Source organism: Candoia aspera, chromosome 1 (assembly GCF_035149785.1).
Source record: "Candoia aspera isolate rCanAsp1 chromosome 1, rCanAsp1.hap2, whole genome shotgun sequence".
Taxonomy (NCBI): Eukaryota; Metazoa; Chordata; class Lepidosauria; order Squamata; family Boidae; genus Candoia; species Candoia aspera.
This window is the reverse complement of record NC_086153.1, coordinates 243,553,921-243,570,346: the sequence shown is the minus strand read 5'-3', so window position 1 is coordinate 243,570,346 and position 16,426 is coordinate 243,553,921. Positions and strand designations below refer to the sequence as shown.

The 16,426-nt window shown below is 38.3% G+C and overlaps 1 protein-coding gene across 2 annotated transcripts in view; it reads left to right on the top strand.

Annotated features, from left to right (window-relative positions):
• Positions 1 to 16,426, top strand: part of OSBPL5 (oxysterol binding protein like 5) — a 140,357-nt gene that overhangs the window by 55,676 nt on the left and 68,255 nt on the right. For both annotated transcript variants that reach the window (XM_063289366.1, XM_063289367.1), the window contains exons 2-3: positions 12,692 to 12,848; positions 15,305 to 15,378. In XM_063289366.1, the coding sequence (XP_063145436.1) occupies positions 12,692 to 12,848; positions 15,305 to 15,378 (231 nt within the window). The remainder of the gene's footprint in view (positions 1 to 12,691; positions 12,849 to 15,304; positions 15,379 to 16,426) is intronic.

Here is a 16,426-nt window from a genome sequence, read left to right as displayed (position 1 = left end):
CTTCCAGCGATTTTAACCCCAGCCTTGGATTCATCCAGCCCAGCACATCGCATGATGTGTTCCGTGCACAAGTTGAATAGGTAGGGGGTATTTTAATAGTTAGGGGGGTATTTTTGCAGATGTCAGAGTTCTCTTAAGTATATTGACAGTTCCCTCTTGTTTCTTAGCTACAGTCTTGGTGGCACTTCCTACCCAAGATTTTTCTGATTCTTGTTATACAAAGTTATGGTCTGCCCACAGAGAGCACTATGTGGTGGTGTGGTGATGATATTTTATCAAGCAAGATGATGAATAAGATCCTGATGATAATTATATCCCTTTTACATGATATTACACTCCACAGACTTTGTTTATTTTTAAAGTGTAATCTTTGATGGAATCATAAGGTTTTCCTAAACTTTTCAAATAGCCTGGCTTTCACAATATCAAGACAAGAATGTTCAGATTTGTTAAGCAAAGATGATGAGTGCTACACAGTTTTAGAAATCAGTTCTCATACTCTAAAAGTAATAAATCTTTAAGGCAATGACAACCTGTGGGAAGAAATATTAAAGAAATTAGGGTATTTTTCCCCACCTACTATAACCAGAAAATCCTGCCTTCACTGCCAAGGATGCTTGCTTTCTGTCACATTCTGGCAATATAAGCCTCTTTTGAGACTTTTATTGTTGTTGTTGTTGTTGTTGCTTTTGCTGTTGTTGCTTCTGTTGTTGTAAGGAAGAGAATTAGTAGGGATTATCTACCTCTTGTGCTAGGAATAAAACATTCTGGCCACTTGGGTTTTCAAACATGGAACTGCCATTTCTGAGCAGCCCATTTACATGTATATCTTGTTTGACTTTTAAGGATAAAGTAAAAAAAAAAACCTCAGAACAATAAAAATGCTTTCCTTTTCTTAAACAGATTACGTTAAGTTTTTGCCACATTTTGTAATAACAGGAGTTGCTTCAAATCTCTTGAGACATCAGCAGTAGCCTTTTTAGTTACTATCACAAAAGAATATCAGACTTCTGAGAGAGCGATAACAGAACAGGAAAAGGAATACAGCCCCCTTATAGCATCAGGGCTAATGAAAGGTTAATTTTTAAGAAAAGAGGTTGAGGATTGCTAGGAAGACATGCTCTCCTCTCTGAGTTAATTCTTTGAGGAAGAATTTGCAGGTATGAAAACAGTGATTTTTGGATGAAGGAGCAGCCTACTGTATTTATGAAGCTGCACCTCTGTGAAAAAAACTTAATATAGTCCTACATTTTTCTTGCCTGCTCAATTGCATGTAGTTTAATTTTAAAAAATAAGGTAGCAAAACGGCAGTGGCACCTCTTATACTGACAATGCTGTGCCTTGGCTTGCTTATAAACAGAAAAAATAGTGCACTTCGTTAATTTTTACTACAACACTACTGTTTCATTTGGACAAAATATTGTTTCTCCCTCAGAAACAAAAAAGTGTGTAAAACAAAATAGAAAAGTAAATGCACTGCCATACAGAAACTTGGAACTGGCAGGAGAACAAGTTAATACTGGTTTCCTAATTGGGTGTCATTTTGACAGATAATACTAATTGTCTCTTTTTTATCATAATGACTTAGTTGTCAATAAATGCAGCTCGTGTGTCTCAGTCTTACTGTGTGAAAAATAATATCCAAAGTGGTAGCAAATATATAGCCACGTGGTGCCAAAATAATCAGTTCAAAACTTTTATTATGTACTGGGGAGACAGAGAGGTCACCTGTATTCATTCAGGCTGTAGTTTGTGTTCACTTACTGGAATTAACCTGGTATTACCTTGTATGTGGCATTGCACCCATAATTTGGTTCATACAGTGCATTAATCCACGTTTTCCTAAGCGTGTTTTATTGAATGAACTGAAACTTGGACATACACCATGGGTTAAATACAATAGTAGGTTGGGTTCACACCACACACCGAAACAAAATCGAATTATGTTAGGCTTATCATTATGTTTGAACTCAACCTCTGAGTAAACACTTTGAGCTGTGGGAAGAGTTCAGGGTGAGTAATTTAATATAGGCAATGCCTTCAAATTAATGTATCAAGCATGTAAATTCAACCAAATATGTTAATTTTGGTTTCTTTTGCTGGATTATTATGTTCTGGGAGGCTGGAGGGGCCATGTGCTCTGTGACTAAATCCTCTCTGTCTCTCATCCAAGTGAATTTCAGTAGCCTCCTTCAGGCAAGCATATCTTAATTAAGTGAGTTGAAATCTCTGTTGCAATAAAGGCACTTCAAGCCCTAACAGGAATTTAGCATTTTGTCAGACTGATAATGTCAAGTGAAGGCAATGATGGTTCTGCTGTTATTTGCAATTGTATTCATGCTCCTTTAGATACCTAGTGAATCCATTTGCCTTTTCCTGGAGCCAAAGACAGAGATGTGAATAATACAGAGGGCTCACAGTTCAGTTGGAGAACATATGCTTTGTTTGCAGGCAGAATCTGACATAATCTCTGCTAGAGCACTGGACAACGCCTCTATTTAATGCCTTGCCACTGTGAAGGTTTCTCTGATTTCTTCTAATTAAGAGCCTTCAAAACTTTAGAGATATTAATTCATTCCCTATGGCTGAGTACCTTGACTGTGCAGGTATTTTACTTCAACTCCCATAGCCTCAGCCATCATTACCTGTGATGAAGAATGCTGGTAATACAATGGTAGTTCGACAAAACCTGGAGGATCACAAATTGTCCACCACGTGATACTCTATTGCTCAGATTAGTTACCCTCTTTTTTATTTGTTTATTTATATTTATTTATTTTCTATCCTGCCTTTATTATTTTTATAAATAAAGAGGCGAACATACATAATACTCCCTCCTCCTCCTATTTCCCCATAACAACAACCCTGTGAGGTGAGTTGGGCTGAGAAAGAGTGACTGGTCCAAGGTCACCTAGCTGGCTTTCACGCGTAAGGTGGGACTAGAACTCTCAGTCTCCTGGTTTCTAGCCCGTTGCCTTAGCCGCTAGACCAAACTGGCTTTCTTGGTACCAACAGGCAGGCTTTTAAAAGATAGGTATTCAAAGACTTACAAAAATAATGTTTATAGTGTCAAGTGGGTTCTAGCTGTAAATTGACACCTTAATGTAATTTAATTTAATTTAATTTAATTTAATTTAATTTAATTTTTAATTTAATTTAATTTAATTTAAGTTTGTACATAACATTGGTATCAGTGCTTTTCAAGTTGCCTAACAGCATTTTTGTGTACAGCCAAGTTCAGGGACAAGGTCATGGCCAAGTGGTGCATTTTCACTTGAAAACGTTTGGAAGGCATTTTCTCTGGTTAGTCAGACTGACTTCTATGACTTTAGTCAGTCCTTTCTCTTTTCAGTTGCCCACAGTTAAAAAAAATGTGCCCCTTGCTCTGCTTTCATCCATTTCTGTGTTATGCTTTCCATAGCATTTTCAAATCCCAGCTGTGTGCAAGCAGTGCTGGCTCTATTTATGATCCTAATTTTAAAAATCCCATATAGTGATTACAGTCTTGCTAGCAGGGTGGTCAGATATAAATGTAGGATGGAAGTTAGCATTTTTGCTTGCTATTTGGGGAAGGAAATTAATTTTAACTGCATTCTTCTTTCTCTCAGAGTAGCAAGTTGTCTTTAGCTGCATTGACCTCTTTCCCCTGCCCCCAAAGGGAGGAATATAATTATGGGTATTCTCAAGAATGAAGCTCAGTGTGCCTATTAATTTGGGTTTGAGAACATTGCCAGTGTGCTGATGAGGGGTTACAGGAGTTGAAAGCCCCCTCGGTTGGGAAGGCTTTGTGCAGTGTGCAGGGATTTCCACTGCCGTTGAATATGATAGGAGAGATATTAGCATGGGGTTATAGAAGATACATTTAACTGGAAAACTTCATTTAAAAGCTATGAGAGTTAATTACCACTATTGAGCCATTGGGCCAGGATGGGAATTGAACCCAGTGGATGTATACTTGGGATGGGAGTGTTATAGCACCTTGGTTATGTGAAGTGGTTTTAATTTTTTGTGGTTTTTTTATTTTTGCATATTGTCATGAGCTGCCAGGGTATTTTGTAAAAAATGGGCAGCTATATAAATCTTTCAAATAAATAAATACATTTGTGTAGCTTTTACCAGTGATCCAAAAATGCCTATTTGGATGGACTCTGGTCTACTTATAAAACAAATAAACAAACAAAACCCCCACAGCATTAAGAGTTATTTTTAAAAAATAATTATTTTTGGGAAAACACAGTTTAAAATCAAATTATTCTGAGAATTACTTGATTGCTTTCATTAATATCTATTTCTGGTTTTACATAATTAAATTGGAGTGAGATGATCCAGGAGGTCCTAAGTACATTACATAATTCCTAGGGTTTTATGATTTACATGCATATGTTATCTCCTTTCATTGAACCTCTCACCTATATTCCAAATAAGAGAGGTTCCCAGAAGACTCTCACATCTGATTATCAAAAGGTAATCTTGTCATTTTCAAGCAGATGATAGGATTTAGGAAGTTTGGTGTCTGTGTGGCAATGTACACAGTAATGCTTGTAAATCATGGTTAATAGGATGAGAAGAGTGAACAGAGACTTCTGCATTTGCCCATGCCTCCCTTCTTTTGGGAGAAACACACAAAGTAGAGAGTGAAAGCTTCTGCTTCCATATTATAGAACAAATACAGAGTTTCTTAAACCTAAACTGGGATTAATTTTTAGCATTTTTTTGGGAAGGGAAGGCAAACGTTTTTCTTTCATTAATTGGGGCGCCAAGGGCTGCAATAGGCAGGACCTCATGTATGTGGATAAGAGCATGTCCAGAGTTGGCTTGACATCAGTTTTCTTTGTTTTCACATTTTGCTTTCAGCTTTTAGAGTGATACGTCACAATGGCAATTTTCATGATGCAAACTTTAGAACAGGTGGAATGCTGGAAAACCATATTGCTGATTCTTAGCATTGCGATATAGAGTTCTTACGCAGGCTGTGAGTTGTCCACATCTCACTAACTGCCATCACAGTTTCATTCATTATTATCTATTGTTGTTCTTATTATTACTATAGCATTATTCCACTTTTTATTTATATATGTAAAATTCCCTTCTCACACCTATGGGTGGTATGTGTCTTCAACCTCGGGTCCTCTGCCAGAGGCCTGGGAGTTTGAGGGTTCTGCGCAGTATCTTAGCTGTTCCTAGCATTGCACTCTTCTGGACAAAGAGTTCTGATGTTGGTGCTGGGATCTGTTGGAGCCGCTCTCCCAGCCTGGGATCACAGCCCCGAGTGCTCCTACCACTACTTTGGCCTTCACTTTCCAAATCTCCTCTAGTACTACCTTCAGGCCCTGGTACTTCTCCAGCTTCTCCTACTCCTTCTTCCTGATGTTGCTGTCACTTGGCACTGCTACATCTATCACCACCGCTGTCTTCTGTCCTTATCTACTACCATGATGTCTGGCTGATTGGCCAGTACCTGCCTGTCTGTGGAAGTCCCACAGGATCTTAGCTCTGTTATTCTCTGCGACCTTCTGTGGAATCTCCCATCTGGATTTGGGAGGGTCTAATCCATACACTGTGCAGATGTTCCTGTATACAATGCCAGCTACTTGGTTGTGCCATTCAGTGTATGCTGTTCCTCCCTGCATCTCACACCCTGCCACTACGTGTTGGACTGTCTCTGAGGCCTCTCTCACCTTCTCTTTCTTGGCAGTGAATATACCTAATATTCCTGCCTCCTATTTTCCCCCCAACAACAACCCTGTGAGGTGGGTTGGGTTGAGAGAGAGTGACTTGCCCAAAGTGTCCCAGCCATCTTTCATGCCTAAGGGAGGCCTAGAACTCACCGACTCCTGTTTTCTAGGCCAGCACTTTCACCACTACACCAGACTTGCTAAATAAGTCCATCTCAAGAGAAGGCCAAGATCTCTTACATAAATATTGGGTGTTATAACAACTGCAGAGAGCACATGAAACCAGCAGTAGTTGGCATATGCAATTATCAGCCTCATTTAGGTCACAAACAAGGTCAGTATGCTTCCATCTGATTTTTAAATTAGCAAAAGATAACATGGAGAAGTGAAATTGTTTATGAAATCTTGTCCATGCTTACTGCATGCATTTATTTTTTTATCTAATTAGCTTGTGTTGGGGCTGAAAATATATCTCCTGAGTTTGCTAGGCTAAAATATGTTTGTCTAGCTTGTAGCTCTTTAGAGCATTTTAAGAACCCAGGCATTGTGTTTGGTTTGTGACTCACTGGGTTAATTCAAATAAACCATGGTAAAACCCTGTGTTACCATGCTATGCAAACACAACTGAAATTCCCACAGTTGATCTGAATGGAAGCATAGGCCCTAAACTTAGTTTGAGATTGGCTTCCCTAGCAAAGCATTTATGAGAGAAGTGAAAGCTGAAATGGTGGTTACCTAGATCAGTTTTCAATACATCTTAACTATTGCAGAATACAGTGTGTTTTTGTCAGGCTGAGGATACTTGCATACAAGGATTTGCAGCCCATTCAGATTTAGCATTGACCTGTACAGTCACATGAAATCTCAGTTTTGAGAACTGTGGTGCTGTTTTTCTGACTCTGCTGATGGTTTATTTGAAACCACAGCAAAGCTGGCATTTTCTTTTCAGTGTTGCATATGTACTTAGGGCTACCAGATCCAGGACTACCAGATCCAGGCTGCAGAAATCTAGACAACCACTAGACACCAGGAAAGCGTGAGAGTTTTCTGTTTTACTCTGTGAATGGTTCCAAGCTTGTGGTTAAGTGGTTTCCCCATTTTCAGGAACTCTTGCCTCATCCTGCTTCCCAGCTCTCAGGCTTCAGCTACCTGGCATATCATCTTCAAACTGCTTTTTGGGATTGGAAACAGTGGCAGTGTGGAAGCCTGGCAAGTTGTACCAACTTTAAAACAAAGTCTAAAGCCCAATTCAAATGCCTCAATTTCTTTTTGCCCAAGACTCTGGGAACTGAACTGCAATCACCTGTTCAAACACTTCACACATGCATCCAAACATCTGGGTTACTGGGGCATTTTCTGGGTCTAGAAATGGTTTCTTTAGAACCACTCTTTTTCGCAAGTAGACATTAATTCACCTCCAGTGAATTCCTGCCAGTGAGTTTAGTGTTGTCAGCCAGACTTAGAGCTGTGTGTATATTCTACCATCATAACATGTCTGGATGGCTTGAAATTGTAATCCTTGCAGAGCATGAATGGTGGTGGTGGTGGTGGTGGTGGTGGTGATGATGAAAGGTCCCCTGTGCAAGCACCAAGTCATGCCTGGCCCTTTGGGGTGGTTTGCCATTGCCTTCGCCAGTTGTCACCTTCCCCAGCAAGCCGGGTACTCATTTTACCGACCTCGGAAGGATGGAAGGCTGAGTCGACCTGAGCCGGTTACCCGAGAATCCAGCTTCCGCTGGGATCGAACTTGGGTCATGGGGAGAGTTTCGCTTGCAATGCTGCCATTATTAAATGTACACTATGAAATGAAATAAATATTATTACTTGTGAGTTTTATAGAAAAAACTCAGAATATTAATATTGCAGAAAGCAGCTGTTACTTTGAGAAGTGCTTGAAGCCTGCATGTAAACCATGTTGCTAGCCCTACTTTATGAAATACTCGAATGGAGTACTCAGAAATGGTCTTACTGAATAGAACATATGCACATGTTTTATTAAATAAATTTTAAGATGCTAAAATGAAATACAGTTTAGAGGTGTTGAGAGGAAGCGTCAAGTATAATGAGTAAAAATAATTTGTATTTCTGAAACAGTTTGTAATATGAATGTTTTTATTTAAAGGTTGAACAAGGAACAAGGAAATCCTATTCATGTTACAAAAGCAAGCCCCAATTAATTTTAGGAGATTTATTCCCAAATAAGTGGGAATAAAATTGCCGTGTTGTAGCCTTGTTAACTCGGTGGGACTTCTTTCTTTATAGAATTGCTTTTAATGTGGATATTTGAGAAGGTATGCTACTCTACCATTTGCTTAACTATTGCTCATCAAATAAGCTGCAATTTCAACTCTCAGGACCATAAAACATGATTTTCAAACTACAGCAGTGAGTTCACACAAGTCAAAATCAAATGAATGGCATTACATCATAATGCAACTGGTGAATCTAGCCATTAACTAATCAAGGGAAAAATTATTTCTGAAGAGCCATGACTGTGTTCAGTACTAAGCTATAATGAAATTATCTTAGGTTTGAGGTTGTGTGTCACTATGGTTGCTTGTTCCCTGTTTCTCTCTGTACTGAACATATTTTTGATATATGCATTGCATTTTATTCTTTTTTTCTATCTTGTTTGATTGTGTATAAACTGTTCTGGTAAAGGATTGGAATTGAATAATAATAATAAAAAAGATACTAAGACATATTGTCTAAACTTTAAATCTGGAACATGAGATGGGGATTGAAGGGCAAGACTAATGGCTAAATCCTCTTTGTTTTGCTAGTAGGACATTTTGATTGCAAGATGAACTGAGTTCTTTCCTGGCTAGACAATCAGGGGCTGGACAGTGAGCTCATTTTAATGAAGGGAGGCTTCATGTTTATATCATTAATGGGATATATTGAGTATTTTGTGAGAAGAGCACTATGAAGAATGGTGCTTTCAGATCCTAACTTCTCCAGACTCCAAAAAAGGGCAGCGAAATGGGGCTGCTGTTGCCTCCTGGAATCTGGGCTTTGCACATGAGGGGGCTCTTGATTTGTTGAGGAGACTCCTTAGTCCCTATGTCACAGGAGTAAGCTTTCTGTAAAATTAAATGTTTTAAAGTTTCTTTCACTGCAGCCCTGCAATTTGGTTGCCCTGAAGAATGACCAGAGTCACCTGGCTCCCTCCTGTGCTGCTAGAGCTTCCGGGCCTTGTGTTTTTGATTGCTGAGTGCCAACCCACTGAACTACTCAGGACAAATGTGAAGGCAGGAGAGGGCTGCTAGGGTCATGTCAGAGGAGAGGAGAGGAACCCACACATTGCAGTTTACTGAATCCTTGGTTCCAGAGTGGGAAATGCAGAGGGTGCTTTCTGTAAAATGGGGTTCAGCCATAACACTAATCCTTAAGCCATGCTTACCATTCATAATGGCACGGGACTGGGATATTTGAGGGACCGCGTCTCCGAGGTTACATCTGCCCATCCCATCAGATCTGGCAGGAGAGGTATTTTACAGGTCCCACCCACTAAGGAATGTCATCTGATGGGTCCCAGGAAGACAGCCTTTTCTGCCTTGGCCCCCGCCCTTTGGAATGTCATTCCCCATCAATGAATTAGAAAAAATTCATGGTAGATTGATACTGTATATGGTAATTGCAGCAAGATTATTGTGTGCACAACAATGGAAGAATAATGATATTCCCACAGTGGAGGAATGGATTGTGAAAATGTCAGAATTTGCAGAAATGGTGCAGCTGAACTGTTTGGTCAGAGAGCAAACAACAATTTTGTTTTTAAAGACGGGAAATCTTATATGGACTCTTTGCTGAAAGAAGAAAAAAAACGAATCGATTTATGGATTTGAAGATTAAGAAAGATGCAGATTAAAGGAGGGGTTGAGGGGATTTGCAGAATGTTTAAGAGGGAGGACGAACAATAATATTGTAATTATCTGTCAAAAAGAAGGTCGGGAGTCTTTTATTTATTTCTTAACTTTAGTTTTCTTTTTCTTTTCTTGCACTTTTTTCTTTTCTTTTAGTATATGAAAAGTATATATTTATATTTATATGAACAACATTCTCCCAGAACTTAGACTGGCCTATAGCCTTCTGACCTTTAGGAAGGGCCTGAAGACGTGGCTATGCAACCATGCTTGGGGTCTGGTAGTAGTGGGTAGCCTTTTCAGTGGTTGTACTGAATGGAATGTATGAGATGTATTCATCTGCTGTGCTTATGTTTTGTGTTTAATTGAGTTTTAATAGTGGTTTTAGTACAGTTCTATATTTGCTATGTTTGTGTTCTTGCTGTTGTTTTTAATTGTGAGCTGCCCAGGTTCACATATGTGAGATGGGAGGCTATACAAATCAAATGAATGAATGAATGAATTGTAAACAAACCACATTATGACTGCATTCAGGGCTTGAACCCAGTTAAGATTTCTTTCAGTCTATGGAGATAAAAAAGTTCCCCATCATCATATGCAGCAATTCACAGTTTTTAGTATCTACTCTAGTTTCTATCGTTATGATCCTTTCATCAGGAATTCTGGATAATTGTAGAATGAACACTTCAGAGAAGAGATTAATGATAACCGTAACTTCCTCCTCCTTCTTGCTATCCATGTTGAAGTGATGAGCTGATGGTTACATGATATAATCTTGCTTCCTGTTGTGCTCTTTCAGATTAAACTCTCCCATTTGCTAATTAAGAGCCACTAAAAGATTTATCAAAGGTCTGTAAAATTAAAATTCACAAAATTTAATAAAATGAATGAAAGCTCAGTAGTTTAATATAGGAAGTTTGGGATTCAATTTCCCTTGGCCCATCTCCCACTCTAGAACCTAAGAGAAACAGTGGGAGCATCAAGGAACAGAAGAAAATTATTGTTCCATTGGCACTCCCCCAGTTGATCCTTCAGTAATTGATCCTGCAAGATCCTACCCTTTCAGTATGGTTTCTGCATTTTTACCACATGACAGCAACATGGGATGGTTGATGCACATGGGAAGCAGCAAACACCTTGCTCCCAAACAGCCATGATAAAGTAAGGAGCATATGGAAGGATAATCTGTTACTTCTAAAATGGAAAGTTGGCTTAGCTCCGCACTGTCATTCTTATAAATCTCACGATAAAAAAAATCAGTTCTAAAATGTCTGGAACACATTAGATTTATTGTCAGTTTTTTGGAACAGCTTAGCAAAATGCCGTTTGAATTATCTGCTGTTTCCTGCCCTGCACTTTTTAAGAGTCTATCTTTTGTGTACACAATAATAAAAGACTGTGTGACACTTGGTTGCTGTTTTGTATTTCTATTGGTAAAACTATGAGTACTAATAATGTCAGACCTCCACCTTTACAGAGTTATTAATTTTCCTAAACACCTTTTTTTTTGTTTAAGTGAAAACATGCGTTAGTTCTTCTGATTTGTATTTTGAAGATAGACCTATATTTTAAGAAATTTATCTTTACCTCTAGTGTAATTTAGCAATATACGTTCCATTGCAAAAAAAATTGCACTCGTTAGAAGAGTATTATTTTATAGCTCATGATTTTAACCATTCGAGACATCCTAATCATTCAATATTATATTTGTGTACTCCTGACTACCTGCTATATTGTTAATGGTATACAGTACCAAAAATTGTGAGAAGGAAAATTTATTTCCCAGATTTTCTTGTTTTGTTCCTTTGTATTAAGACAGGAAAACTAACATAAATAATCCTTAATTCATAGGCTTGTGAATTAGATTGCTCTCGTTGTTAGTTGCCATCAAGTCGTTTACGACTCATGGCGACCCCATGTATAACAGAACAAAATGCTGTTCAGTCTTGCGGCATATGCTTGACTGTTCCAACGTTTGTATCCACTCTTGCAGTAATTGTATCAATCCATTATTAAATTAGATACTGACCAATAATTAATTGTTCCAGTTAATAAACTGGGTTCTTATTCGACTTGTATAGTGATTAAATCTAGCTGGACTGGCATTCCAGGGTCTCTAAGAGGGTTTTTCCTCAGATCTCCTTCAGTAGTGGCAGTAAAAATCACAGAGACACAAAAATTGAAATAATAAAAGGAAAAAGAGAATAAACAATATGCTTGTGGTATCATACAGTCTCCCCCAATTTGGAGGCCGCCACCCCATATGGGGTTACAATGCCTACTCATTGTTTAGAAATTCTGGAGACATGGGTTCACGCATTGCACAAAGCCAACATTGAACCATTTGAATGATATTTTAAGATGCTATGCAAATCCAGCCATTTTGGTTTGAGTATTTATGGCTCAGCGTGCAGTAATTTACTAAATAAATATGATTAACAAACTGACTGACTGTGATAAGCAAAGAAAGACATTGTAGCTGTGTTTTTAAGTAGATGTCAATCACAGATTTTAGTAGTTGATGTATTTACAGGTCTCCAAGTAATCAGCAGCTGACTATTTCGGAACAGAATGGCTGGCCTATAACCTAATCAAGCTAGTCTCTTTTTCCTGAAATCTATCATATGGGTTGATAAAAATTTTCTGAGTTGAAATCTTTAGGAAAAATTTGTGACTCATATCATTGAAGAAATATTTAAAGCTCAAAAGAACCATTTTCAAAGCTGTGAAATCTAGGCATTGGTTTCTAGTTTGGGCAGTTCAGTCAAGCACTTCTACAAGATTCCTTTTGAGAAGTAGAAATGGAAGGCAGAAAAAGCATCCTGGCTGCTCCTGCTGTAGACAGCAGGCATGGATCAAATGGTGCGCTTTAAATTAAACCAGCCTGATCAAAACTAATTTTAGGCTGAATTTTGGAGGAATAGTTGAGATACAACACTAACTGAGTTTATTAAAGAAAAATTAAATAAAATTATTAAGCTCCAGCTTTGACATATTTGTCATATTATGTTAATTTGTTTGTCCATGACTATATTTAAATAGCCAGTTTTTAATTTAAGAATAGATTGATTTAAGCAAGCAAAAACAACCAAGAAAAATCTGAGTATGATATTTAGGTTACGTGTGATTATTTTTGTCTCTTATTTTCAGAAAACCGCTACAGCACATGCCATGAAGGAAGAAAATTTTTTTCGGCGAAGGTTCTCACTCTGTCCTGCTGCATCTACTCCTCAGAAAATTGATCCTCGCAAGCTGACCCGGAACTTGTTTTTTGGGGCTGATAATGAGATCTATCCCATTAGCCCAGGTCAGTGGGTTCCAGTAGATGTTAAAATGTGCTATTTAATGGAGATGGAGAAAAGGGAAATCAAAATCATTGAGAAGATCTTGTAATTTGCAGTAGTACAGGTAGTCCTTGCATAACAACCACAATTGGGACTGGAATTTCAGTTGCTAAGTGAAGCAGTCATTAAGTGAATCCGACCCATTTTACATCCTTTTTTGCAATGGCTGTTAAGTGAATCACTGCAGTCATTAAGTGAACCACATGGTCATTAAGTGAATCAAGTGGTTTCCTATTGATTTTGCTTGCCAGAAGCCAGCTGGGAAGGTCAAAAATGGTGATCATGTGACCGTAGGATGCTGTAACAGTCAAAAATGCGAACCAGTTGCCAAGCACACAAATCGTGATCATGTGACTGCAGGGATGCTGCAATGGTCATAAATGTGAGGACCAGTTGTAAGTCGGTTTTTTCCAGCACCGTTGTAAGTCCAAACTATCACTAAACAAATGGTTGTCAAGTGAGGATTACCTGTAGATGCTGAAGTATTTCCAACTCCTGATAATTTTATAGCATCAACAAAACAGTGTGTTCAGGAACTTAATGCTGTGCTTCTTGATCTGTCATCTTGAGCCACAGTTTTTATACCTATTTCTGTTTGGTGGACCTTGGAATGCAAGGTAGATTTGGGAAGCCTAACCTCTGCATATCCTGTTGCTTATTGTTAAGAATGGTGTCAATATGCACTCTTGCAAACTCTTCTAAGAACTTAATTCAGGCATGGACATCCAGATGTGTTTAGATTGTGGCTACTGTCATCCTTGATCCATTACTCATTCTGGGCAGGTTTATAGGCTCTATTTGTTTAGAACATTTATGTCTACCCAACTCAGGCAATGTGATTCTGGGCTGCATAGAAGAAATATTAAAACAAAAATAGAAGGAAAATAACTCATACCATTAAAACCAGCTAAAACAATAAAACAGTGATCAGAACTATACTATAATACAAGTGGGGACTCTGTTCATCCTGAACCAAAGCACCTGGGGAAATTAATACATGTTCTTAATTGTTTGAAAAACAATGGTTAAAATTAAGTCCATATTAAAAGAAAGGGAGGACTCAGAAGGAAGAATTGGAGGCGGCATGGAAGAAGAAGCAGGGTATTAGATGTAGAAAAAGGAGATACCCAGTACTGTTCTTCTGAGCTCTAATTAAAGATTGAAATCTATAAGAAGCTGGAAAATTCCAGAAAAGAAAGCAGAGGATTTTTGCTTCAGGAATTAATTTATCTGTAATGTCTAGCGAGGAAACTATATTAGAATTTTGATCTTTGTTTGTTTGTGTGATGCTAGTTAAGCCTTATTGCCTCCTGACTTTTATTTCTCTGTATAAAGGAGGGAACTATACATTCATGAAGTCATAATTTTTCTGTAGAATCTTGTAATATGAAGTAACTAGTTGGATTGCACTCCAGTCTCTTTAAAGAATTATTTTCCATTTACAGCAGATCCCCACCATTTTGTTGTCTACCTGTAGTATTTCTTTTGCATTGTCTTGTGGATTTTCTGTTTAGTTGCTATCTTTGATCAAGACAACTCAATATTTATGTACTTTAACAGAAAAGTTTTGTATTTTAATACCTAAAGTTAAGATTTATTACAGTTTATCTTTTATTTCTCTTTTAAGTTAAAGTTTGATTTTGTTTATCTCTTGTGAGATTAATTTATCTCCCAAGGGAAGAAAAAGGGCCAAACCTCTTGACAGATGCCTCTAGGAAACATGGCCAGGAGACCGCATGGTAGGGATTATTTCCTTTCTCTACTTTCTACCTTTTACGCACCAGAGAGACTATGTGAGTTGTGACAGCATTATCTCTCTGAAACGGTGGGGTTAGCAGAAGGATGTCAAGCAGTACCCCCTCTGGAAGATAGGTAGTAGTAGTGGGAACTACCAAGCTGCTAACCTAAGGCAGAAGGGGGGCCAGGTTGAAAAGACCTAGAGGGCTGCTGGGAGAGGAGGTTTGAGATGTCCAGGCCCAGTCATTCCAATAATAATAATAATAATAATTATTATTATTATTATTATTATTATTTATATGCCCAACTCCCAGCTACTCTGGGCAGTTTACAGTTGTTAAAATGTTTAAAAACAAAGAACAATACAAAAGTACAAAAACAGCATTCTATAGCATTCCCTAAATTGGTACCCTCTATACGTGTTGGATGTCACTTTTTATAATAGGCTCCTAGCTAATATGAACAAAATCCATGGTGGTGAGAGAATTCCAGAAGTTGAAATCCAATACATCTGGAAGGTTCATGGTTGGAAAAAGTTACTCTGCTTCCTTTCCTGTAGTGTGCAACCTTACCCTGTAGTTACCCTATAGCTCCTGTTTGTGTATCTGCTTTCGTTTTCTTTAGAAACATGGTATGTATTTCAGCAGTTTTCAAAGCTTTAGTTAATGTTGTTCTGTTTCAGGAAAAGACATGGAAGGAAATAGTTTGTCCATGCTGAAGGATGAGATTCCTCAGACACCAAACTCTATTAATAAGGTAATGATGATTACAGAGAATACTCTTTCTTTTTAAACTTGGATTAAGATGAATTGTCACTGAATGAAATGTCTGGTACCATACATGAATTTCCTGTTTTAGTAGCTAAATTCTTGTTGCATTATACTAGAGACAAAAGATTCACAAATTTGTGCCACTCTCAAGTCTGATTATCACACTGACCTTCAGGGGTATTTGATAATCTATCCAGAGTACATTACAAATGTGGGTGCAATCCCCTTTCCTAGCTCCAAATAAGCTGAGGCTTATCATACCTCCAGAGCAGGGAAAAATGCTCAGCATGGTGTGATGGTTCCAGTTTTCTAATCAGTTCTACTGTAAATCCCTAACTGTAGAAATTCTCAATACAATCCATTGAAGATATAGAAGAATTCCTTGTTAGGAATGAGTAGCTTGAAAAGAGTAACATGAAACTAACCAAAGCCCTGAATGAGATTTTCATGCTCAAACCTTTGAATTAAACACTTTCCCCCTCCTTGCCCGTGCCAGCCTCAGTACTTTTCCTTTCGGCTTTACAACCCCCACCGTTCCATCTTCCAGATGCTGGTGGAAGGCAGCAACAAGACAACCTTGATGCTCAGGTCTTCTGTAAACATTCTCCAACTGCCTTTGCTGGAATGTTGCCCCTCCTCCTCCACCCAGACAGAATTCACTTATGCTGACACGCATTTAGCCTGCAACTCTCCGTTTGCACCCCTATATACAACCCATGGCAGGGCTTTGCAATTAGGCGAACCCTGACACATGGTGAGCGGATATAAAAACCTCTGCTTTGGGAGCATTTTAATTTGAAGTGTTCAATTTAGTTTGACCCTGGTTGTTAGAATTGCCCAGACAGTTGTGGGACAGCTACTAGGCCTATGCAGGTATTCAGTGTGGTGAACCGATTTGGATGACCTTCATGCATCAAATCAAACTCGCAGAACCAAAACAGAGCAGTTCATACACATTCTGTGCTTGCAGTTTAATGGTGCAAATCAGTCCAATTAAAATTGGCTCCTATTCAGAGATTCATTCTGAATCAGAT